We start from the raw sequence: 23,741 nt of genomic DNA, 5'->3' as shown, positions 1-23,741 counted from the left end.
CACAGGTTTAAATTTACCCCACCCAGTGGGGCTTAGTAACAAACGGTAAACTAACTGGGTTTGCACAACAGTCCTCCAGGGAATAAGCTGGAGCAAAAGAGCAGATAGACGGGAGGCCCCCCACCGCCCCCCACTTGCCGCCAAGGCCAGAGGCTGGCCAATGGGGAAGTGGCTGCTGATGTCATGACGCCTTGCCAGAACCCTTCTGAGGCAAGGACTAATGGGATGCCAGGGGCCTCCTGGGGGAAAGGGGCGGGGCTCCTGCACTGGAGAGGGGGTCCGGCTGCCACCGCGCTGCGCTGCTCTGCCTTGGCGGCTGCCCGGGCAAAACAAGGCCACGAAGGGGGCTGGCCCGAGACTGACGGAACCATGCTTTCCTGCACCCCTTTCTTGGTTTGCACGACCCCCCGAGTCCCGCCCAGCGAGCCGGCCCCACGCGCGCGGCTGAAATCGGATCGGGGCTCGGGCATCCGGCATCCTCAGCCGTTCAGGGCGGCGGGCTTAATGAAATGCTCCGGGGGCTGCAATCAGGACAGCGGCTGCCCAAAGAGGGGACGCCAGGCTCCGCTGCCCCCAAGCCCGGTGGGGCGCAGTCGCGCCGGACGAGAACCAGCTCTGGGCTACCTGTGCACCGGGCCCGGCCTTCGCCCACGGTTCAGCGCGCTGCTTGACCAGAGACCCAGATTAACCGGGTAAACATGGCACGCTGTTAATATGTTTCCTACTGCAGATTAAGGTTACTATGGTAACTAATCATTTGGGTGAAGAGGTTGAATTTAATTGTCCTCTTTTCGGATGTTAATTTTTGCACCTGGGGGGAAGAACTTGCCTGGACTTGTTTTAGTTTCAGTTTCCCTTCTGTGTAGGCATGTAGAGAGTTAAGCAGCTCTCACTGAGAGCCTGTAAATATGTTTGCTTTCTGCAAATAAAATTATTTTTATAGAAATGCCTCGTGTGTGACTTTTCTGATCTCTCCTGGGCCAAAGGCTTTCCCAGCAATCTGCTAACACACACAAGCACAACCACCACCACGGAAGTCGGCCCCCGTCCGGTCGCGTGCGAGGCTGCCTTGGCCGGTGGCGCATCTGCGCGCGATGCTGCGCGCTAAACTAACCGAAGCCGCGCGCCGCCTGGCAGGTTCCAGGAATTGAGCGGGGCTGCAGGAGAGGGAGGTGCCGGCGGCCCTCCAAAAGGCGGGGGGGGGGGGGCGCAGCCCGGGCGGCGTGGGACCCGCGGAGGCACTTGTAGGGAGCAGCTGGTGCGCGCCGGGCCCTCCCGAGGCCGCGAGCTGCTCACCGCCGGTTCAAGCGGCCGCCGTCGCGCGGGGTAGAAGCGCCTGGGGTCCCCCCCCCCCGCGAAAGCCACACAGCCCGGGCGAGGGGCCCAGCGCTTGCACGCGTGCTCCGGGCGACGGGCCCCGCTGCGCCACCGCCGCCCGGCGGGATCGGAGGTGCCGGGCCCGGGGGGGCGGCACCGTTCCGGGGTCGCACTTCGCGGGGGCGTTTGGAAGCGGCAGGGGGGCCCGAACGGGGACGGGGGCTCCGGTGTCGCTGCGCGGGGGCCGCGGCGGCGAACTTCGGGGACCCGCTCCGCCTCTGGCGGCGGTTAGGCGCGCTTGCTCTGTCCCGGCCGAATCGCTCCAGATAAAGCCGGTCGGCGGTGCGAATTTCCAGGTCGCGCTCTGCGCTTGGGAAGGGCGGGGGGCGGCAGCGAGGGAGGGGCGAGTGGGGGCTGTGCCCGGGTTCTTCCGAAGAGCTCCGACTAGGGAATGGTCCAGAGTAAGAGAGATTGAGGATACTCGGGGGGCGCAAATCAGGAGGGGCGCATTTCCGTAAGCCAAAATGCTCCAAGGAAGTCAGTTGGGCCTTCCCTACGGGGCTGTAAAAAATAGACACACCCCCCACGTCAAGGGCCAGTGCACCTCCCTCATAGGGAGAGTGGCTTACAGAAAGATGCAAAAGTGGGTCTCAAAATGAGACCTGCCTGGTGTGCCAAGACCCAGGGGTGAGAGGTTCAAGGGAGACCAAGAGTTGGCATGTGGAACTCCCTGCCACAAGGCTGCAGCTTGCAAGGAGAATTTGACCACTTCACGGAGGACAAAGCTGTCTGTGCAGCTGCTGGCCAGGATGGCAAGAGACACTCCCCCCCCCCCAGGGCCGCAACTAGGGTCTGTGTCACCCGGGGCAAACATGGATTCCATGCCCATTTTGGTGCCCCCCTGTGCTCATTTTGCCCCCCCTTCAGCATGGCACCAGGGCATATGCCCCACTTGCCCCCACTAGTTGTGGCCCTACTCCCCCCATGCCCCCAGGGGTGTGTTCCTGGGGGACACACAAAAAGGGGGTTGCTAGGCTCTGCTGCTCTGGGGGGCACAACCAGCTTCCAGGCTGCTCTTTTCCCCCATCTTTCTGTTACTGCTTCCTTTGGGGGAGCTCTCTTCCCAGCTGGTGGCAGTGCGGCTGATCCCCAGGGAGGCATCTGCCCTTCGGGAGTCTGGCGGGAAACCCACAGGGCCCGAGCGTAGCTGGTGGTGATTGAAGTGCAGATACGGTCAAGCCACCAGGGTGGCGTTCTATTTCTCTACTGCTGTCCAGCAGCCCAGGACAGTCCGAAAAAAGGAAAATTGATCTTCAGTAAAAATAATTAGATTAAAAAATCATTAATGAAACTGCCTCTTCTAAAGGAGCAATATGCGCACGAACCAGGGTGTTTCTCCTTTTCCCAGAGTGAGCCGGGGGTTGCTCCATGTCTCTCCAGCTCCTGTGGGAATTTGGTTTCCGTACTGACTGCAAACTTGCCCGGGTAGGTAACGGCTCGTGCTTTTCCGGGGGCGAAGTTGGGGGGCGTAGTGTGGAAAAGCAGGCTGGTGTGCGGCTGGCGGATTCTCGACTGGGTGCTGCCGCTTCCCACAAGGGATCCTGGCCCTGCAGAAGGGCAACCCCTGCCGTCCCCCTGGCTCCACTAGTCCATGCAGCAAGGGACCCCCCAGGCATGCCGAGTCCTCCTTCCTGCACAGGGTGCCCCCCTGCCACCTTGCCCTAAAAGGTGCCCACTCCACTCCAGAGAAGTCACTTTTGCAGCAAACTGGGTGACTCCTGGGGGGCTCCGTCAGCTGCCTTCCTGCTGCTCTTCTGCAGGGCTTGCAAAAATGTTTGATGACTCGGACCCTCGGCATGAACTCTGGGGCACGGGAGAGGAGGAGGAGGAGGCGGTGGCAGCGGGAGAGCCCTCAGCCCAGGGAGAAGGCCCTAGCCTGGCAGGAAGGGAGCTGGCGTGGCGGAGTCTGGGAGCTGGTGAGCGGGGCACGGGGCAGGACGAGGCTCTGTGGCCTGGAAGCGCTCCAGGACAGGGATGGTGTTGCTCCCAGATTCCTGGTCAGAGTGGGGCTCGTGGCTGCCACTGATCGAGGGGAGGACCAAGGAAGGGTGGGAAGCTGCCGGGAGAAAGCAGGGCGCTTTGAGCACAATTGGGGGCGTCGGCGCATCAGGGGTGCCTCCGGAGGCATGACCCTCAGCGACTGTCCTGGGATCGTGGGAGTGGGATTCCCTCACATGCAGAGGGCAGGGCTCTGGGAACGGCCACCCTCTCCGCCAGGCCGCTTGGGGTGCTGGGGGTGCAGCTGGGCCCCCAGCAGCAGGAGGAGCAGAGGGGCGGATCCCCGCATCAGTGGACGCGGAGAATGGTTGGGGCACCTCTGCCTCACGCATCCGCGGCCTTCCGCTCCTCCTGCCAACCGGAGCGAAAAGCAAGTCCATCTGCGGATGCACAGCAGGGCTCCAGGGAAGGGTGGCCCTGCGGGCAGTGGGGGGAATTCCCTGCCTTTCTGCTCTGCGGGTGGCGAGGAGCCAGTGGGGCAGAGACAGGTCCAAGGATCTAGGTTTGGCAGCATGGGAGGAGGGTCCCCAATGGGCACCGCAAATGAGAGCCCCTCTGGCTTCCTGGCTGTCCCCAGCAGTGGCCGGAGCTTTCCCGGCCCAGAAAACTGCCTCCCAGCCTGACCTACGTGAGAGGGTGGTGGTTTGGGGGTGACATGAATGAAGGGGGGTCCCTGGGGAAACTGCCTGGAGAGCCGCCAGGCTGCCGATTGCAGTTTCAGTGTGGGTGCTTGGGGAGTGGCCCTGCCTTGCGAGGCTGTAACCGTAGCATTCTTGCCTTGGCAGGGCCCAGAACCCACGGCAGCCCCCAGACGAGGCAGCCCCGGGTAGGAGGAGCCCTGCCACGGGGAGAGCGCCCCCCCTCTGGGGCCCGTGGCACAGAAGCCGTTTGCTCGCGGATCTGGCCGAGCCCAGAGGTATCCTTCGGGGGAGCTGCGCTGAGGCGTGTGGGGCGGAAGGAGGGCTGCCTGCACCCCAGTTTCTCAGTGGGCAGCTTGAAGTCATCTGCCTTTGCCTCTGCACACTGCCTCCCCGGCTGGGGGGTGGGCATGGGTGTGTGTGAGAGAGTGAGTTGCAGCCTTCCCTCCGGAGCTACTTTGCCTGAAGGTCTGCATGGCCTCTGCCCCCCGCCCCGGGCTCCCAGAGGCCCCTTGGCTGCTGAAAACTGGGCCCAGCCCCCCCGGCCGGCCTTCCACTGCCGTCCCAGGCACGGAAGGCTGGCCAGAACGCCCCAGCCTGACCAGGGCTTGGTGGTGCTTCAGGCCGCCTGGCGCTCCTCCCGGACGCTCTGCCACCCATCTTTCCAGTATTTCTACTATGCCATCTCCAACCGCTGCTCCCGGCCCCCTCCTCCAGAAGGTCCAGTGTCCTCCTTGGCACCCGAACCCAAGACAGGTGAGGGGCAGGGGGTGGGGAGGGGCGGCTGTCCAGCGGTCCAGACTTGAGGTGGCGGTGGGGGTCCTCCTGGGGCGTCAGAGGCAGCGGGATTCGGCCTGGAGGGTGTGGGGCACAGCTTGTAGTGGGGGCCTTGCCTGTCACTCGAGCCCCAGGGACAGGTGGCTCTCCTGGCTGCATGCTGGGGTGGGTGGGTGGGTGAGGCGTGGGGCAGGAGCAGCTGACTGTTTGCAACTGGTGGGTCCCTGAAATCCAGCCCGGTTCTTTGGGAAACAGGTGGCTCTGGCTTTCAGGAGGGGAGGGGCGGGGTGCCTTCCTCTGCTGGGAGGGGGCAGGGGTCACCGGGCGTTTTCCTGCTGTCCAGCTAGGGCAGTTTTTTTCAAACCGGGCGACTTGAAGATGGGTGGACTTCAACTCCCAGAATTCCCCAGCCAGCCTGTTGCAGTCCACCCACCTTCAAGTGGCCCGGTTTGAAAAAAACTGCTCTGAGGTATCCTCCCCCACCCCCCTTTTTCCCCCAAGGGCCCCTGCCCTTCCTGGACTGCAGCAGCTTCTTCTACACAGACCCTACCATGCCCCCTGGACACCGGATCTACAACTGGCTGTCCTGCTCCTCGCTGGAAGTAAGTCCCAGGTTCCCTGGCTTAGAGGGGGGCAATGAGCAGGGCCAGGGAAGTCATCAGGCGCCAGGGAGGGGGCCTGACTCTCCTGCATCCCACATGGGAATATTGGTGGTGGGTGGGGAGGGGTGCTCTGGGGCGGGGGGGTGGCGCCTGCCTCTCAGGGGCACTCCAAGCCCCCTCCAGTGCAGAATGCCCGACTCCTGTCCCCAAGACCGGCCTGCCTGGCACAAAGGAAGGGCTGCTGGTGCAGTTGCTCCCTCAGGGCGCCTCTTCCCTGCCTTCCTCCCTCCTTTGCTCTCGCCCAGGTGCTCCACCGCCTGCATCTTGACACCCCGGCCCCCATCATGGCCATCCGGGAGATTCTGCCTGCCCCTGCTCCTGGCATTGGCACCAGGAGACAGTGGCTCTCCAGCCAGGAGCTGAAGGCCGTCTCTGCCCTTCTGGAGCTGTCGGCAACACAAGCTGGTCCCCGTGCTGACAGTGGGGCCGAGCAGAGGGACCCTTGAGAGCCTCCGGACCACCTGCCTGCTCTCAGCTGTGTGCCGGGGCCGTCCTTGGGTGGTGGCAGGGGAATGCCCATTAACCCCCCTGCTCCCACAGTGCCCTCCGGGGTGGCCCCAATGGCGCTTGCTGGTTTTGGCGAGAGATTCACACCCGGTGAGGCTGCAGATGAAACTCTAAAGCGGTGTGACTCAAGCTTGGTAACTTTAAGCGGTGTGGACTTCAACTCCCAGAATTCCCCAACCAGCATGGCTGGCTGGGGAATTCTGGGAGTTGAAGTCCACACCACTTAAAGTTGCCAAGCTTGAGTCACAGTGTTCTAAAGACCCAGGAGGGCTACCATCTGCTGTTGCTGGAAAGGATGGGGCTAAAGTGACACACAGACACACCCCAGCTCTCCTGTTCTGCATTCTTTGATTTTGTCTGGAGGGACCCAACCTGCCTCTTGGCCTTTGCAGCCAGAATAAAGTCCTGTTGAGCCGCCTCCCGCTAGTCCTTTGCTTTCCTCCCAGGAGAGGACCAGGCAGGCCTCCACTGAGCTGGGCTCTGATCCTGCCGAGCAGCCAGGAGGAAAAGCAGTGGCCAGCCTCCCTCCCTGCCAATGCGGGGGCCCCACAGAGGGCTCTGGAGAGGACAGACCCCCAACCACAACTGTTCTGGGCTGAGCTGAGTTGCCCATTCTCAGAGAGCCTTGTGGGGCCCCTACCCCCCTACTTCCCCCCCAGCCCTCCCCCCCTTGGCCCCACCACACATTCAGGAGCGTTTATCCTTTGGGGAGCCCCACAAGTGCCTGGGAATCGGGGCACAGAGCACCAGGGGTTAATTCTCAGGAGGGAGGGACAGCTGTGTGTCACTGCCTCCCCGCCCTGCTACCAGCCCCCCCCCCTGCTGCCCCAATGTCACCCCCCCCGAGCAGCTCCCCCTTAAACTCACAAGTTCCCCAAATGAGGGAGGGGGGAGAATGCCTCTGGGCTGGGGCTCCTGGCCAGCCCACATTGCGCTGCCTTTGACAAACAGGCCCCTCCCTTCTGCCCCTAAGCACTTGGGGTCCCCATCAGTGGACCCTTGCTTGGTTGCTGCAGACCACGGCCCTGGCCCCCGTGATGCTGGGGCCGCCCCCTCCCAAAGTGGCTGCTGTTGGAGCATGACGGGGGGGGGGGCTGGAGGAGGTGAGTGCAGCTGCAGGATCTGCTCCTTTTGGGCCGGGTGGGGGGAGAAAAGTGCCATGGGGCAAATGATGTCCGAGGGCCTCTTTATTTTAGTTTGCCCCAAGATTATGTCCCTCTGCGGCTCCGCCGCCGCCTCTCCAACCGGTGCAGGTGGCGCCAGGTTTTCTCCATCACGGCATCCAACAGGTGCAGCGCCTCCATCAAGGCAGCTTCTTCTGGGTCTCCTCGCTGGGATGAAGCCTCTGCTTTTCCTCGCTTCTGAGGAAGAAGAGGGCCTGTGGCTGAGGAAGGCTGTTGCTATTCTAAGGCGCCCAGGTCAGCCGCTGCCCTGCCCTTGGGAGCTGCTGCCCCCCAGACCCACATGGCCCTTGCTTTGCCTGCCTCCGAATGCTCCTTGAAAACTTGGTTTCCCTCCCAGGCTTCTGTGAGGATTTTGGGAGCAGGACCCCTTTGGGATGGGCTAAGGTAGAAATGGGTTGATCTTGTTCCATCAAGCTCTGCTGGTTCTAATATGCTGCTCTGAACTTTGTAAAGGCAGCCGGTATTGTTTCGGGGTTGGGCAGCCCAGGAATTTGACAGATAGGTAGAGGAAGGAAAATGGAGGTGGGAGAGGATCAAGAGGCAGGGAGTCCCGCCAGCCTGCTTTGCACTGAATGCAACATGGCAAAGCCTGCCACCAGGGCCTGATACCCACCTTGTTCCAAGGAGCAGGCATGAGCCAAGGAGAGGGCAGGCAGTTTGGGGAGCCGCTTAGCTTCTTGCAAGCCTGAACTGCACCCCACCTGAACAAGCTGCCCAGGATTCTGTTCCCCTGCTTCTAGAGTGCAGGGCCTTGGTGCACAAGAGGCATGGGCGATGGCAGGCTGTGGCTGGCGGGCTCTGCCCCCTGCCCAGACCTTTCTGCACAGGGCTTCCAGGCCAGACTGAAGCCGGTGTGGAGTTCTGGTCTGGCCAATGGATGCCATGGGGCCTGGAGAGCACCACTGTCATCCTCCCCACCATCCGGCCTCACCTGCTGGGCACGGAGGAATTGCTGGAGGAACAGGCCAATGGAGGAGATGGCGATCACCACCAGCATGCTGATGACCACCCAGTAGCTGTACCAGAGCAGCGCCTGGGCATTGAGGGTGAAGCCCGCGGGCATCTGGGAGGCATCAAGGGTCTTCCCAAAGGGGGCCTCCAGACCCCCATAGTACCAGCCAGGTCGCTGCGACCAGCCAAGGCGCCACAGAGTGCAGTTCATCAGGAGCCCTACGGCCCACCCTGCCGCCCTCCCCATCGGTGTCCGTGCACAGAGGCTCCGGCAGCTGTTCCGAGCTGCATTCCAGAACCCCCAGCCCAGTCTCCTGGGCAACGAGGGAGGTGGCCCCTGCATCTCTCGGGCCTCCTGGCCCACTGCATGTGGCCTGGGACCACGTGACCCTTGAGGTCTGTGCATTGGTAGAGGAGCCAGGCGTGCAGACCCAGCAAGAGGCCAGCAAGGTCAAAGGCCATCACGCAGAGGGTCCAGCCTCCCAGGCTTCAGAGTCACGGGGGCTCGGAACCCGTCAGCAGCTTGACCACCTGCGCGTTTAAAAAGCATGATTTCATGCGCCGTGGGAACGCATCAGCAGCTGTCTTCACGTGTTTCCACTAGACCGTTTGTTGCTCAACACCTCCCAGCCGTCCTGGTTTGTAAGCTTCAGCCTGGGACTTGGCAGAGTCTGTTGACATCTCTGGAACCACCTGGTGAACTTCCTACTGTGTGAATTCCCGGCTCCAGATGTCCCCTCCTCACATCCCCAGTTGAGTTTGTGGTTGCAAAAGGCGGCAGAGCGGGGAACGGCTCAGGCTCCCCCCTGGAGGAAGAAAAGGGGGGCTTGCTCGGTGATTGGGGGAGCCTGGCTGGAGCTGCACCGCCAAAGCGAGGGTCAGCCCACCTCCGCCCCAAGGCTGTTGCAGGCCCTCACTCTGCCCTCCCGGATTGTGCAGGTCTCGCGGATCCGTGGCCTGGGGAGATGCAGGGCGGCCTGCTTTTGAAGTGGGGGGCTCTGGCCCCTGCAGGCACTTCTCTTCCCTTCTAGGGGGGTGTGGGGGTGCAACCAGCACAGTCCTCCAAACGGGGAGGTGGAGGCTCTGAGTGCGTGCCTGGCACAGACACACCAAAGGTTGGGGGGTGGGGTGAGCCCCGTAGCAGGCAGCGGGGCCTCCAGCAGAGTCAGGAGAGGCCCACCCAGCTTGAGCAGCTGCCCTCAAAGGCTCCGCGGGGCCAGGCCTCCCCAGCCCTTGCTCTCAGGGCCACCACAGGGCCCTTGGAAGAAACAGGACCCCCCCCCCGCGGGAAGACCATGTGGACGCACCCTGAAAGCCCCTGAACGTGGCTCCCTTCAAGATAATGTTTGCCCCTCCGTCTTGGGGGGCAAACGCTCAGTTCCCTCCCAGGGACGGGGCCATAAGGGACATCTCGGGGGTGAGCCAGCAAGTGGCCTTGGCTGCCAGACCAGAGGTGCATATGCCTGTGCCCTTTGGGGATAGTGGGCCACCGCCTTTGTGGAGCTGTCTATCTAGCCTGCAACCCACCCACCCCCCAAATAATCATCCCCCGCAGAAATCCACAGATCTTGTTGCAGGTTGTTTACCCTGCCCCCCCCCCAGTCCTCAAAGGGGGAAGGGGTGACACTGGCTGACGTTGCCTCCAAGCACCTCCTCTCTTTCTTGCCCTCCTCGATTCTCAACTGGACAAAGAATGGCACCCTACACGGGCACAGGTGCTGTGCCCTAAACTCCAAAGCCTGGGAGCACCATCAGAGGGTGAGGGCTGCCAGCCGCTCCTGAATGCTTCTGGGATCTTTCCTCCCTGGCACAGGCACATGCCTGCAGTCCCCCTCCCCCTTCTTAAACTAATCCCTCATGATGCACAGCCAAGAACTGCAAACTCTTGTTCGAACGCCCTTGGCAAAGCAAAGCAGCCCCCCTGTGTTGAGGGAGGGTCGCAGCAGGATTTTAAAATCTTGCAAGCTTTCCAGGTAGATGCTTCCCCTCCAGCCGGGCCCCGAGCCAGGCGGCTTGTCTGGTTGGCTCCAGCAGCCAAGAAGGGTCGGGGGGGGGGTGTTGCGCAGAGGGACAATGAGGAGCTTTTACTCAGTTTGCAGGGCAGGGGGGTACTCGCAAGACTCCAAAGTGAAACAGCCTTTTTCTTCCATACTTAAAAACTTTATTTCCAAAGGCCAGAGAGCAGACACAGAACGGAGAATGGTTTCTCTGGCCCGCCCAGGACAATGGGGGTCTGTGCAAGGGAGGGCCCTGCACCCACCAAATATACCCAGCGGGCCCAGGCCTGTGCAAAATGCAGCAGCAGCAGCAGCAAAAGAGGGAGGGAGCCTCCCTAGGGGAGGATTAACGCAGGCACTACGTCAGCAGAGGTGGGGGCGAGGTTACAAGTCTGCGGGGCACGGGGTCCCGTGGCACAAGGCCACGGCAACTTTCAAACACTGGCAGTTGTGGAAGCAAATCTGTCCCTTGTCATCGCAAGCAAGGGCTTCGGGGTTGTCTCCCCTCACCCATGTAGACCCCAAAGCATGGGGCCCAAAACTGCCGCTCCCTCCCCCCAGCCCATCTTGGGTGTGCATGAGGCACAGGAACAGCATCGTCGGCATCCTCTGCAGGGAACGGGCAGGAGTACCTCCCCAAAGCACTTGGCATCCGCACACAGCCTGGGATGGGGAGCGGGGACAGAAATGTGGAAAAAGGAGAAACACAGCTGTCCGAGACCAGAAGTGGGACGCCAAAGAGGCAACCCCGTGCCCAGCGTCCTTTGAGCTGCCGAAGGTCAGAGTTCTGGAAGAAAAAAAGGAAGGAAGGAAAGAGCTCAGACGGAGACCCTCCCACCAGGGGCGGTTCCTGCAGGCTCAATGGACCATTCAGTGCCGCTGCTCTTCCAGGAAGCTCCCCAGCATCCAGAAGCAGGTACTGTCTGGGCCCTCCCCAGGGATTTCTACGTGCAGGAAAAAGCTCACTCTGCTTGGAGGGTAAATTCAGCAGAAGGCAGCAGCCTCCAGACAGGGCCCAGCAGCCCCAGCGGAGACCGCCTGTGGCCAACGGGGGCGGGGGGGGGGGGAATGGGACTGTGCGAAGGGGGCAGCTCCTGCCCAGGATGCTCCCTTGGAGCACACAGAGGTCTCTACAAGCAGGTGTGGCATCCCTGGCATCCAGCGGGCATGTCTGCAGCAGCTCAGCCCCAGTCTAGCAGTCTACCCTGGCCTATGATGGTGCTGCCCCCACCCCAAGCCTTTCTTCCCAGCCAGAGGCTGAACAGAGGGGAAGCAGCTGGGGCCCCTCAACTGCTGGCTTGCAGAGGGTGGTCGCAAAGTGCCCAAGCCCCAGGAAGGGTCTTTAGCAAATGCAGCCTGCTGCCACGAGGCTTGAACCCAGGCCAAACAACGGGCTGCCGGTCAGTGGCTGCAGCCCGAGCCAGCCCTTACCTGAAGGCCCTTTGGGGTTCGCCTCCGACCCCTGCAGCTCCCCTAGGCGGTGGAAGTCGATGCTGGCATATGTGTGGGGGGCTCCTGCCTGGCAGGGGCCAGCCGACGGGTGCAAAGCGAGGGTGAGGTCTGGGGCAGCCTCCCTGGCCAGGTCAAGGTCAATGTAGTTCAGACCACACTCCCTTGGGGCCTCGTCCGGCAGGGCAATGTTCCTCTTGGCCTTGGAATGGCCCCTCGCCCTTTCTCGCAGGCTGGCTTGGGGGCCAGGCGCCAGCTCAGCAGAGCGGTCGGGCACCTCCACCTGGCCAGAGTCCACCGGCATCACTTGGAGCACCACATTGACGTAGTCAGCGTTGGAGCTGTTTGCAACTGTGACGGAGTGCCCGGGCAGGTCGGCGAACGGTCCAAGGGGGCAGTGAGAGGCGGCCACGGCATCTTCCAGGCTCTCCGAGCTGGTGGAAGAGGAGCAGGAGAGGCGCCGGGAGCCAAGGGTGCTCCAGCGGGGCTTGGGGCCGTGCTTGTAGGAGTGTGGCAGGGAGAAGAACAGGCCATGGCTCGGGAGGGGCAGCAGTGGGCTGTACTCAGGCAGGGTGTCAGGGGCAAACTGCCCAGCAGGGGACATGTTCATGTACTCACCGGCCGGAGACTCGCTCTCCCCGCCCCCTGTAGCCCACTGGCCTGTCCCGTCTGGTGAACAGCTCCTGCTGGGGGACATCAGCATGTAGCCCCCGGTTGCCCGTGGGGGGGAAACACTGCTGGGTGTCATCGGGACATAGTCTTGGTCCTCGGTGCCTGTGGCCACGCCCGGCAGCATTGCCATGTACCCAGGGTCAGCACCGTGAAGGTTGAGCCCTTCTGGGTAGCTTACTGAAACCCCGGCGGGCTTGGCCCCCTGCCTCCGCCGCAGCAGGCTGGGGGTGCCTTTGCTCAGGGCCAGTGGGGGCAGAGATGCCCGCTTGCCGGCCATGCCTCCCAACGGCCACTTGAACAGGCAGGCCCCATCGGGGGAGGCCCGCTGGCCCATGCCAATGTAGTCCAGCTCCCCGTCTACCACCATGGCGCTCAGGGGGTCGGGCGTCCTGGGGGGCCGCAGCTCCCCCGGGCTGGAGCCACCTTCGTCGGATGACATGGCACTGTAGTCGCTCAAGGAGTCCGGCTTCCTGGCTCCTGGCTCCTTCTGCCCTGAGGCCACAGGGCGCCGGCCCAAAGAGGGTGTCCCCTTGGGGTGGCTCCTCCATGGGAAGGTCCCTTGGCCGGAGGGCGGGTTGCCGACGGGCTGCCGGCGTGGGGGGACCGAGATGGGTGTGGAGGCCAGCGTCTGGCTCCTGCCGCGGCCCCGGAACTCCTCACTGAGGGCCTTCATGGCCTCCAGGATGGTCTCGTGCATGTTCTGGGCCACCACCAGGTCCTCTGCCTGCATCCACAGCTCCCCAGGCCCCGTGGCCGCCGAGCGGCCCACCTCCATGAAGAAGTAGTTCTCTGAGTGGCCGCAGCGCCGGACGTTGAGCAGCTGCAGGACCACGGCGGCCTCGTCAGAGTTCAGCTTCACAAAGTTGACTGTCTTCTCAGTCAGGCACAGGAGGTAGACCCCGGCCAGGTTCCTGGTGTGCCCCAAACCTCGGGGGCGAAGGCTGACCTGCCATACCTCTTTGATGGCTGGGCCAGACCGGGCGGCCTCGCGGTCTCCCTCCAAGGGCGCTGTTCCTACGAGGGGGCAAAGGGCCCCTGGTAAGCCCACAGGGACGAGAGGGGGGCCCAAGGCCGGGGGGGGACATTGGGGGGGGGCGGCTGGGAAGGCGAGGTCTCTCCTAGGCTGGGAGAAGAGCGCCCTCTTCCCCCTGGGAGATGATGCGCCCAGCCAGCTCCTCCAGAGGGGACATTGAACCCCAGGCAAGAACCTGGCCCTGGAACTGGGGTGCAGCAGGCTGCCCACCTTGCCCGGGGGCAGAGAGAAGCAGCACCCGAGGGGGGGCAGAGGCCAGGCGAGAGGAAGCCCAGCCCCCCCCCCCCGCAAGCTGTCCCTTTGCATCCCCTGGAGGGAGGTGTGAGGGGCCGTTGCCAGGGAGACACCATGGTGGATCTCCCAGGAGGGGGCGCTGCCTGGCGACGGGCAGAGCAGACGCCTCCGAGGTGGCGGCCAAGGAGTCCTGGCACCAGCAAGACAGGGGGGAGCCGTAAGGTGGCCCGCAGCTGGCCCTGGGCACGAAGGGCAGCCGGAGCATCTCCCCCCACCCCAGCACCGGGAGCTGCCAGGAGGCTCTCCCACCGACAACTCAGGAGTAGAACGCTCTGCGCAGAGCCCTGCCTCCACATGTCCAGTGCACACACAGGTGCAGCATGCCAGGAAGAGGGCTCTCTGTGGGGCGGGGAGATGGCTGCTGGCCAGGACGCAAGAGGCTGGAGCCAGCAGAGGGAGGCCACCCAACTTGGTCCTGAGCAGCAGCCCATCCTCCCCTGGAGCAAAGTCCAGGCCTGCCCGCTTGCCTGCTCCTCCCTGCTGGCAGCCAAGCGCCCCAGTCCCTTCCAAGCGTGGTCACGGGAGCTGTGCCAGTTCCTCTGCAGGGCACCCTGAGCCTTGGTGACAGAGCGCAGCAGGGACTCAGGCACAGGGCCGGCCCACCCAAAGGTCCAGAAGAGACTCTGCTCCCCCGCTTCTGGTGCTGAGCAGCCCTGCGCTCCACAGAGGCCTCCCCCAGAGGCAGCTGCGCAGAGACCATAGCCTGGTCATCACCCCACCCCCGATGCAGGCCAAGAGAAAACAAACTGGCCCTTTATAGGGAGGGGTGTCATTCTCCAATATTTAACAAAAGTTCCCCAAATCCCAGGCACTTGAGTCTGCTGCGCTAAACTCTGCCATGGATGGGCCCAGGAAGTCTTTGAGGTCTTCAAAGGTCCAGGAACCACCAAGGGCCTCTGCTCCCAGAGCTACCAACCAGATGCCCTAGCCCACTCGGGGATGGTCTAGATGTGGGGCAACTGCTGGGGCACTCCCCTGAATTACAAGCACACCTGGAGGGCCCAGGATTGGGAAGCCAGGCTGGCACTTTAGAGGCAGCTGGAAAGGGTGTGCTCCAGCCAAATGCCTGGAGGGGCTTCCCAGCGCTGAGGGCAGCCGGGTGTCTGGACAAGCCTTCCTGGCAAGGAAGTACTGGGAGCAAGGCCCAGGGAAGCTGGGGTTAGGGTGTGGGCATGGGTGAGGAGCGATGGGAGCTGGGATGCCATAGCTATAGCACAACAGCCCCACTCTGCCACCCTGGATGCCCTCTAGCCACAGTGCAGCCACAAGGTACGCGGGGGGAGGCTCCCAGAAGTGGCAGGCAGCTCCTCTGGGCCCCCCGAAGTGCGACAGGCTGGGAATGACGCAGCAGAGACAAGCCAGCCCCTTGCAACAGACTCTGCAAAGGAGGGACACACTGGACTCCAGCAGCCGCTCAGCTCATGGGGAGCATCGTTGGCCACCCCAGGAGGTTCTGAGCATACCCCGCTCTGCCAGGAGGAGATGCCCATCGATCGCCTGCTGCTTCAGAAAGGCACCCTCAGAGTTGGAGCCTGTCTGGCACCAAGTCTGCATCTCAAGTCTGGCTTAAGTTTGGCTTTACCTGAGGCTCAACCACAATGCCCCTAGTCCTGAATTAGCACGGCTAAAGCTGGGCTGGAGGGGGCGATGGGCGCTGCAACCCACAGCCTCCTTCCCGAAAGCATTTTTACCTCTTCCGCAGCCGCCAAGGGTCCCCCTGGGCAGCAGCCCACTGTCCACCACCCCCGACTCACCCTTGCCGTGCAGCTCCACCATGGCCGTGTACCACGCCTGCTGCTGTTCAGCGTTCTCTGCGGCCACACCAAAGGTGCCCTCACGCCCACAGAGGACGATCAGGTGCTGGTGCCGGGCGTCCGCCCGCTTGTTGATGGTGAGCATTCCCTCGAGGAGGAGGGTCCTCTTGGGGCGTGAGCAAAGGCCCCCCGCCCGGAACTTCTTCTCGTTGTCATAGTACTCGAGCCGGGCGGGCCCTCGCTCCCCGCTGCGGCGTAGAACGAAGTAGCGGCGGCGGCGGGATTTCTGCTTGCGCAAATACCCACACAAGCAGACGTCGGCAAAGAGGAGGGGGTCGTTTCCAGGGTCCATCCTGGGAGAGCCGAGCCAGCAGGGCGTCTCAGGGGAGCAGCCCCCCTTCTGCCGCCTGGCAGTCCTGCATCCCTCTTGCGCAGGGCAGGGCAGACAGAAGGACACTGCCGCTGCTGGCACGCAGACCAGGCACCTTATGCCCAGAAACTCACCCGAGGACCGGCTGGGGCCACCCCGAAGGCCGAGGGAAGAAGCGGGCGAATGGAGAGGCAAGACAGATCCCTCACTCAGGAGAGCCACTTCATGGCCGCAGGTGCTGAAGAGGCCCCTTCTCAGCCCACTGGCCGGTGAGAGACCCTTGGGCAGGCGGGAGCTGGACGCCTCGGGCCGAAGAGCCAGAGGATGCTTTCACAAGCTGCGCCGGGCAGTTTGCTTGAGAAAGCCGGCTCTTATCATCCTCTCCGCTTTCTTCCACCTGCCTCACCCTCCTAACCCAACAGCACAAAGCCCAGAGCTGCAGGACAGGGCCCACCGTTTTCCTTCTCTTCGTCCTCACGTTCACGGCACTTTTGTTCCAGTGCTGGAGAATAATTCCTGTCTCTCTTTCCAGAGAAGAAAAGGTTTGCCGGCTCGGCTCCCTCAGCTCAGGCAGCTTGCGGAAAAGGAGAAAGGGACAGGCAAGGGCCACCGAGGGAACCTGCCGCAGGGCCCGGCCTCGTTTGCTGCAGCCAAGGCAAGAGATCTTGTGACAAGGCCCGGGTTGTGCCCTCGTTTGCAGAGGGATAGGAGTCCTTTGCTCCCAGACAAAGTCTCCTTCTTTTGCAAGAAGTTTGAATGTGATAAAAGTCACATGCAGGGGGAAGGAAAAAAAGCAGAAAAATAAATATCAGCGCCCCAGGTTTTTCCATGTGGTCATGTGCAGTTTATAAACTTAGCAGCCCTTAAACAAAACGTTTCTCTGTCCTGCTCCAGCCGTCGGGGTTCCTACAGAAGCTGCGCGGAGCTCATTCCAGCTTTTCTAAGCCTGGCATTACCGATGAAAAAGGGCAAAAGGAAAACAAGGTCAGGTGTGCCGTTTGGCAAAACCTCGCAGCGCATTTCACGGAAGTAATTAGCAGAAAAGACCGAAAAGGGGGCGGGGGGTTGCCGCTAGTGGCGGCTTCAGAAGTTTGCCTCGTCCCCAAACTGCACGCAGAGAGGCCGTTTGCCAGCCAACTGCTGACACTACAGGCAAAATGTCAGCCGCTTGGCCGCGGCTTGCTTGGCAAAAGGCACCCGATTCCATCCCTCCTTCAAAGAGGCCAGCCGAGAAATTTAATGGCAACCGGGTCTTTTTTAAATGCCCTTTTTCCAGAGGGGAAAATAATTAAGCCGCCCTCTGGTGTTTTCACCAAATGGAAATACACAAGGGGAAAATGCAAGCCCGCCCCCCCGCCCCCCCGTCCAAAGAACCCTTCAAGCGAGAGCCGAGCCGAGCCGAGCCGAGCCGCACAGAAGCGCAAAGAGCTCTTTACGGGCTTTAAAGGGCCGCAAAAGTAGCCCCCCAAGAGGAAACGTCAGCAGAGCCGCCCCGAATCTGCGGAACATGCCCGGCGACGAGAGCGCGGGCGGGCTGCGGCGGGGAGCTCGGAACCCACCTCGGGGCTGCGGGGGAGACGCGGGCTCTTCTTCGCGGAGTTCGGCGGGCGGGGCGGGGCGAGCAGGGCGGCCTCGGGGGGGCGGGGCGGGGCGGGGCGGCAAGTGCGTGGCTTGGCACCCGAGACCGCGGGGCAGCCAAAAGGGGAGCAGCTGTGGGGTGTCTCCTCCGACTCCCGGGCCGCCTGCCCCGCCGGCGAAATTTCCGCGGGGGTCGCCGGGGCCGAAGCGCAGGGCGGCGGCAGAACTTGGGGCCGGCCGCCCCGTGCCAAGCGCCGCCGCCTCGCGACGCCCCTTCCTCCGCCCCGGCGGCCCCGGGCCCCAAGCCCCTCCCTCGCAGGCCGCCTGGCCGGCCCAGGCACTCGGCTGCGCGAGGCTCGGGGTCCCCCGGCCGCCCGGCCGCCTGCCCGCCTCCGCCCGCGCCGCCCGGCTGGACTGGGCTGGGCGCCCCTGCGCAGCTCGCTCTCCCTCGCGCCCTCCAGCCCCGGAGGGGCCCCGGGCACGCGCGGGACTGCGGGAGGCGGAGGGCCGAGCAGGCGCTGCCGACCCGCCCCTGCTCCCCTCGGGCCCGACTTTATACACAGCGCTGCCGCAGCCCGTACGGGCCGCCGCCGCCGCGGTCCTAGCGCCCACGCGTCGGCGCCCCAACCCGGGACGCGAGTGGGCGCAGCGAGCCCGCCCGGCTGCAGTCCGGGGGAGGCGGGTTGCGCTGGGTAAGGCCGGCCCAGCCCGCGAAGCCAACCCCTCATCATGGCTTGGCGCGCCGTGTGAACCCAGCTTTCTAGGCCCGCGCCTGTCCTCCAGCCTCTCGCTCGCTCGTCCGCTCTTTCCCAAGCTGGGGGGCTCCGGACCCGCGGCGAGTAACCCCGGGGCGGTCGGGAACACCAGGCACAGAAGGGCGGGTTGGACGGGGCGCGCCCTGGACCCGGGTCTTTCCAGGCAGCAGGCCAGTTCTCACGCCTCCCTGCCCGACGGGGACCAAGTCCTTCCGCAAGGCCCTCTGGAACCCGCGGGAACCCTTTCTTAAGACTGTGGCCTCCCGCCGGGGGTGGTGTGGGGGCTGGATGGCACTTGGGTCAGGTGTCAACCCGCCCGGAGGACCCATCTGGGCGGCGACTTGGCGACCCTCGGCCTGAACGTGGAGCTGAACGACCGGGCGGCAAGTCCCGCAGATGGTCCCGTTCACGGGATTTGAGTTACTTCGGTTTATCTGGCCCTCCGACCCGGAGATGTTCAACGGTTTGCAGCAAACATTGCAGAGCAAGGGAGGACTCTGGAAACAACGACGCCCCGCGGCCCCCACCCCGGGGCAGGATCATCCCAGTGATGCACCCCCGGCGGCTCCCATCTTTCCCGAGATTCAGCAGCCGACTCGGCCCGCCCGCACCCGGTCCCATTCTTTTACGTGGGCGCCCGCCGTGCAAACGGCAGGGCTGGAAAAGAAAGGTCTGGCTTTTGCGAGGCACCAGCTGCTTTCGCACGACGCAGTAACCTGCGAGCCAGCCACCCATAATTTAGACCGGTGTTTTGTGCGAACTGCCCGGTCAGAGATTCTGTCCCAGAAAGCGGTTTGTCTTCCCTACGCCGCGAAGCGCGAGCGGGCACCACGAGCGCCGCCTGCGTGGGCGTGTGGACGTGGCGTGGCAGGCAGAGTCGCGCCTGGGCGTCGCCGGTCCCAGCCAATCGACGGCCGGCTCCGGTTCTCCGGCCAGCTGAAGCCACGGCCTGGCCAATCAGGCGCCGGCTCCCTTTCCCCCCCCCCCCGAATTCCGCTCCCGGGGCGCGTCCTTTTCCCCCGCGGCGGGCCGCTCGTGCGCCTCCGTCCCCCTCGCGCGGGACCGCGCCTGCTGAAGGCGAGACGCCGGGAAGACCCATTCCCACTGCCCTTCCTCTGCCTCCCGCTCCCGGGCTGGGGCGGGGAGTTGAGAGGCGTGCTCCGTAAGCCGCGGTAGCTTCCCTGTGCTGTGGGTCAAGGTGCGCGGCTGTGTGGCTGCGTGGGCGTCCCGATGAGATGCGCCGTTCGAGGCGCGGAAGGACGGGCGGAGGCGGGTCTGGGGCCGCCGGAGGCGCGACTTCAGTAGCTCGGTTTGTAATGTGGGCCTCCCCGAGCGTCCTCCGCCGGACTCCCAGATTCTCCTTCCACCCGTAGGGCGAGGCCTCGGAGAGTTACTGCTTCCTTTGATGTACGGAACAACCACCCCGCGGGGTAGGCTGGGCTAAGAGAGAGGGACTGGCCCAACGTCACCCAGGGAGCTTTCATGCCTGGGGATGGCCTGCCCCTGAGTCTCCCCACTTGTAACCCACCCCGCTTCTCCAAATGTTGCTTGGCCCTTGGGGAGGGAAATACATTTCCAACATGGGGTGGGGGGCTCGCCAGCCGTGGTCAGGGGTGGAAGCTGCTTGTATTCTGCAGAACCGTTGGATGTCAGGGTGGGAAGGGAGCCTGGAGATCATCTGGCCCAGTGCAGGGATTCACTGCTCCCAGTTGCCTTCCAGCCTGTTTCCACACCTCCTGCCAAGGAGAGCGCACCACCTCCCAAGGCAGCCAGTTGCACTGTTAAATAACTAGGCCATTTTTCTTGGGGCCCAGGCAAAATCTACTTCGGTGACTATTATTTCTCTGTCTGCTCTCTTGGACCCATGATGAACCGTGGTGCCCTTTGGATTCTCAGAGGCCTCCCCACGGTCTTTGGTCTTATGTCCAGGCAGACATATCAAGCCATTTCTTGTAGGTCATTCCTTGCAGGCCCATTGTCATCTTGGCGGCTCTCCTCTGGGTGCCCTCCAGCTGGTCCGTGACCTTCTTGGAATGGGGTGTCCAGAACTGGACACACATCCTAGATGCTGACTCCCAAGTTCAGAACAGAGAGGAACTACAGCTTCTCTTGATCATGACACAGCTCTTCTGTTGATGCAGCTCGGATTGTGTTCACTATCTTTGCAGCTGCATGACAGTGTTGGCTCACATTTGGTTTATGACTCAGTAACATGATCCTTTTCACATTCTCCCAATCCTGTGCTCATTGCTTTGATTTTTCCTACACAAAAGTAAGACTTGTCCCTGGTAAAATTAATCTTGCTGGATTCTGCTCAGTATTCCAGCTCGTTGAGCTCCTTAAAAATGTCCTCTGAGGTACTTAGATGCCTCCCTATCTTTGGGTCTTCTGCATCTTATTTTATAGTGTCATTTTCCAAGCCCTCTGAATTATTTATTTATCTATCAATCAATCAATCAATCAATCAATCAAATTTGTCACCGCCCATCTCCTCCCACCGGAGGGACTCTGGGCAGTTTACAACAGCAGTAGTCAATTAAAACAGTAAATATAAAATACAAATACAATATATAAGAATAGAAATACCATTAATAAATAGAAATGAAAATAAGAATAAGAGTAAAATCCAAGTGGCTGATCTAATTCAGTCCATGTGTGTGAGGAGTGCTCTAAGGTGCCAGCCATCCCCACACGGAGCTACTCCCTCCTCTGCCCCAAGCAAGCCTTCAGGTTCTTCCAGAAGGCCAGGGGCAATGGGGCTAATCCCACTTCCGGGAGCTACTGCAGAGAAGGCCTGCTTCCTGGAGCCCGCCAAATGGAATTCTCTTACCGATGGGGTCCGCAACATGCCCCTCTGCATGATTGGGTGGGGACAGGTTGATGGGGAAGAGGTAGTCCTCAGGGAACCTGGCCCCATGCCATGTAGGGTTTTAAAGGTGGTAACCAGCACCTTGAATTGGACCCAAAAGCAGATATATAGTTGATGAGCAATCCAGGGCCTAGAATAAAATCTACAAAGTTCTGCCTGATGTGTCCCCTCCAGCTGAGCACAGAGCCATTGATGGATATTTGGTAGATATAGGTGTTCAGTTACTCTGTATCCATCTGATAGGAATGTAGTTCTGGCCATATTTTGCCATTTTCTGTAGTAGAATCTCATGGGAGGCTTCACTGAACGCTTTGTTGAAATCAAGGTATACTACATCTGCTGCATTCCCACTGTCAGCTAAATCAATAATTGTATCAAAAAAGGAATTATTTCTTCTTGAGAACCCCGCCCCCCACTCTTGCCAAGCAACATGTTCTTTTCTAGTGGCCTTCAGGGGCGCTGCTCCACAAGTAGCTGGTTGTGAGACCCTGTTTTTCAAGTTGGGTGCCCGAGAGCAGTTGGGAGTGTTGCTGCTGTACCAGCCTCCCTGCTGCATAGCAACCTCTCTGCCTGAGCTGCTGGAGGTGGTCTCAGGGTTGGCGGTGGAGTTCCCCAGGCTTATGGTTCTGGGGGACTTCAATTTGCTGTCCCTGGGGCAGGCCTCGGAGGCAGCTCGGGAGTTCATGTCCACCATGGTGGCCATGGGCCTGATTCAGATAATTCAGGACCCGACTCTAGACAGTGGCCTCACCCCGGACTTAGTTTTCTTGTTGGAGCAGTGGCAATGTGATCTGAGGGGAGAGCTGCGTCTATCCCTGTTGTCACGGTCAGATCACGCCCTGGTGACCTTGGGATTCTCCTATGCCGCCCCCCTCCGCAGGGAGGCAGGACCCATTCAATCGGTCTGCCCCCGGCAACTGATGGACCCAATGCGATTTCAGAGGGAGCTGGGGGTTATACCCGGGGATCTGCTGCATGGTCTAGCAGAGGCCCGGGCTGCAGCCTGGAACAGGGAGACAGCCGGGGCCTTGGACAGGATCGCACCTGTGCGGCCTCCCTTATCCTATCAAACCCGACACTCCCCGTGGCTCATGGAGGAGCTGAGGGCTCTGAAGAAGGTTAAGAGATGCCTGGAGCGCCGCTGGAGAAAGACGAAGACCGAATCCAACCGGACACAAGCTAGAGCTGTGATTAAGGCCTACCTTGTGGTGAGGGACGCGGTGGCGTTGTGGGTTAAACCGCTGAGCTGCCGATCAGAAGGTCGGCGGTTCGAAACCGCGCGGCGGGGTGAGCTCCCGTTGCTCGTCCCAGCTCCTGCTCACCTAGCAGTTCGAAAACATGCAAATGTGAGTAGATCAATAGGTACCGCTTCGGCGGGAAGGTAACGGCGTTCCGAGTCGTCATGCTGGCCACATGACCCGGAAGTGTCTATGACAACGCTGGCTCCAAGGCTTAGAAACGGAGATGAGCACCGCCCCCTAGAGTCGGACACGACTGGACTTTACGTCAAGGGAAACCTTTACCTTTACCTTTACCTTGTGGTGATAAGAGCGGCGAAATGTCTGTATTTCTCCGCTCTTATTGCATCCACAGAATGCCGCTCAGCGGTCCTGTTTAGGGTCACCCGATCCCTGTTGGGGAAAGGGGTCCTGGAAAATTGTCTACAGGGCCGTGCTGAGGAATTTTGGGGCATCTGCAGGATAAAATCGCTTGGATTCACTTTAAGTTGGACTCCAGGCGTGAAACAGTGTCTGGGGAGATGCCTGGGGAACGTACTTACCCAGTTATCTGGGAACAGTTCGATCCTGTTGGACCTGAGGAAGCGGACAGGATCCTCCGGACTGTAAATGCCACCACCTGTCAATTAGACCCGTGTCCCTCCTGGCTGGCGAAGGCAGCTCGGGAGGTGCTGTGTGGTTGGGCCCAGTCAATGGTAAATACATCCTTGCGGGGGGTGGGGGGTGTTTCCAGCAGCCTTTAAGGAGGCGTTGGTACACCCCCTCCTCAAGAAACCATAGCTGGATCCTACCGTGCTGGATAACTTTCGTCCAGTCTCCCACCTCCCCTTCATGGGGAAGGTGGTTAAGAAGGTGGTGGCACCGCAGCTCCAGAGGATCCTGGAGGGAGCGGATTATCTGGACCCCTTTCAGTCAGGTTTCAGGCCAGGATATGGGACAGAAACAGCATTGGTCACACTTATGGATGATCTCTGGCGGGAGCGGGATGGAGGCAGTGCATCCATCCTTGCTCTCCTTGACCTCTCAGTGGCCTTCGATACCATTGACCATGGTATCCTTTTGGGACGGCTCAGGGAGTTGGGTGTGGGTGGCGTGGTTCTGCACTGGTTCACCTCCTTCCTCCAGGGCCAGTCCCAGTCGGTGTTAATAGGGGAGGAGAGATCGGGCTCGCGGCCCCTCCTTTGTGGGGTGCCGCAGGGTTTGGTTCTCTCTCCTCTCCTATTCAACATCTACATGAAACCGCTGGGTGAGATCATCCGTCCCCATGGGGTGAGGTATCATCAGTATGCTGATGATACTCAATTGTATATCTCCATCCCGGGTGAGGTAAGTGATGCTGTGGCTGCCCTTTCCAGGTGCCTGGGGGCTGTGGGGTCCTGGATGGGGAACAACAGGCTTCAGCTGAACCCTGGTAAGACGGAGTGGCTGTGGGTTAATGGCCCCTTGGCTCCCAGGAATTTGCCATCTTTAGTTCTGGATGGGGTGGCACCACCCCAGACAGACCCGGTGCGTAACTTGGGGGTCCTCCTGGACTCACGACTCCTGCTCAAAGAGCAGGTGGCAGTCGTGGCCAGAAGGGCCTTTGTGCAACCGTGTTGTGCGCCAGTTAAGCCCCTTCCTGGAGTGAGAGGCCCTTCG

General features: G+C 61.7%; 1 protein-coding gene across 2 annotated transcripts; it reads right to left on the bottom strand.

Moving 5' to 3' along the window:
- Positions 1-10,076: 10,076 nt before the first annotated feature.
- Positions 10,077-17,531, bottom strand: LOC134496029 (insulin receptor substrate 1-like). 2 transcript variants are annotated; one of them, XM_063301762.1, is made up of 4 exons: positions 17,223-17,531; positions 15,294-16,609; positions 11,523-13,226; positions 10,221-10,878 (listed from the first exon to the last, which is right to left on the bottom strand). In XM_063301762.1, exons 2-4 carry the CDS (start codon positions 15,643-15,645, stop codon positions 10,871-10,873), a joined length of 2,064 nt encoding a protein of 687 aa, XP_063157832.1. In that variant the 5' UTR covers positions 15,646-16,609; positions 17,223-17,531; the 3' UTR covers positions 10,221-10,870. The 2 variants fall into 2 exon arrangements, with proteins under 2 accessions (XP_063157833.1, XP_063157832.1); XM_063301763.1 differs by lacking the exon at positions 17,223-17,531 and having other exon boundaries at positions 10,077-10,878; positions 15,294-15,991.
- Positions 17,532-23,741: the final 6,210 nt, after the last annotated feature.

The sequence above is a fragment of the Candoia aspera genome, chromosome 4 (assembly GCF_035149785.1).
Source record: "Candoia aspera isolate rCanAsp1 chromosome 4, rCanAsp1.hap2, whole genome shotgun sequence".
In the NCBI taxonomy this organism is placed as follows: Eukaryota; Metazoa; Chordata; class Lepidosauria; order Squamata; family Boidae; genus Candoia; species Candoia aspera.
Note: the sequence above shows the minus strand (reverse complement) of the source record. Positions and strands in the feature narration are given on the sequence as shown.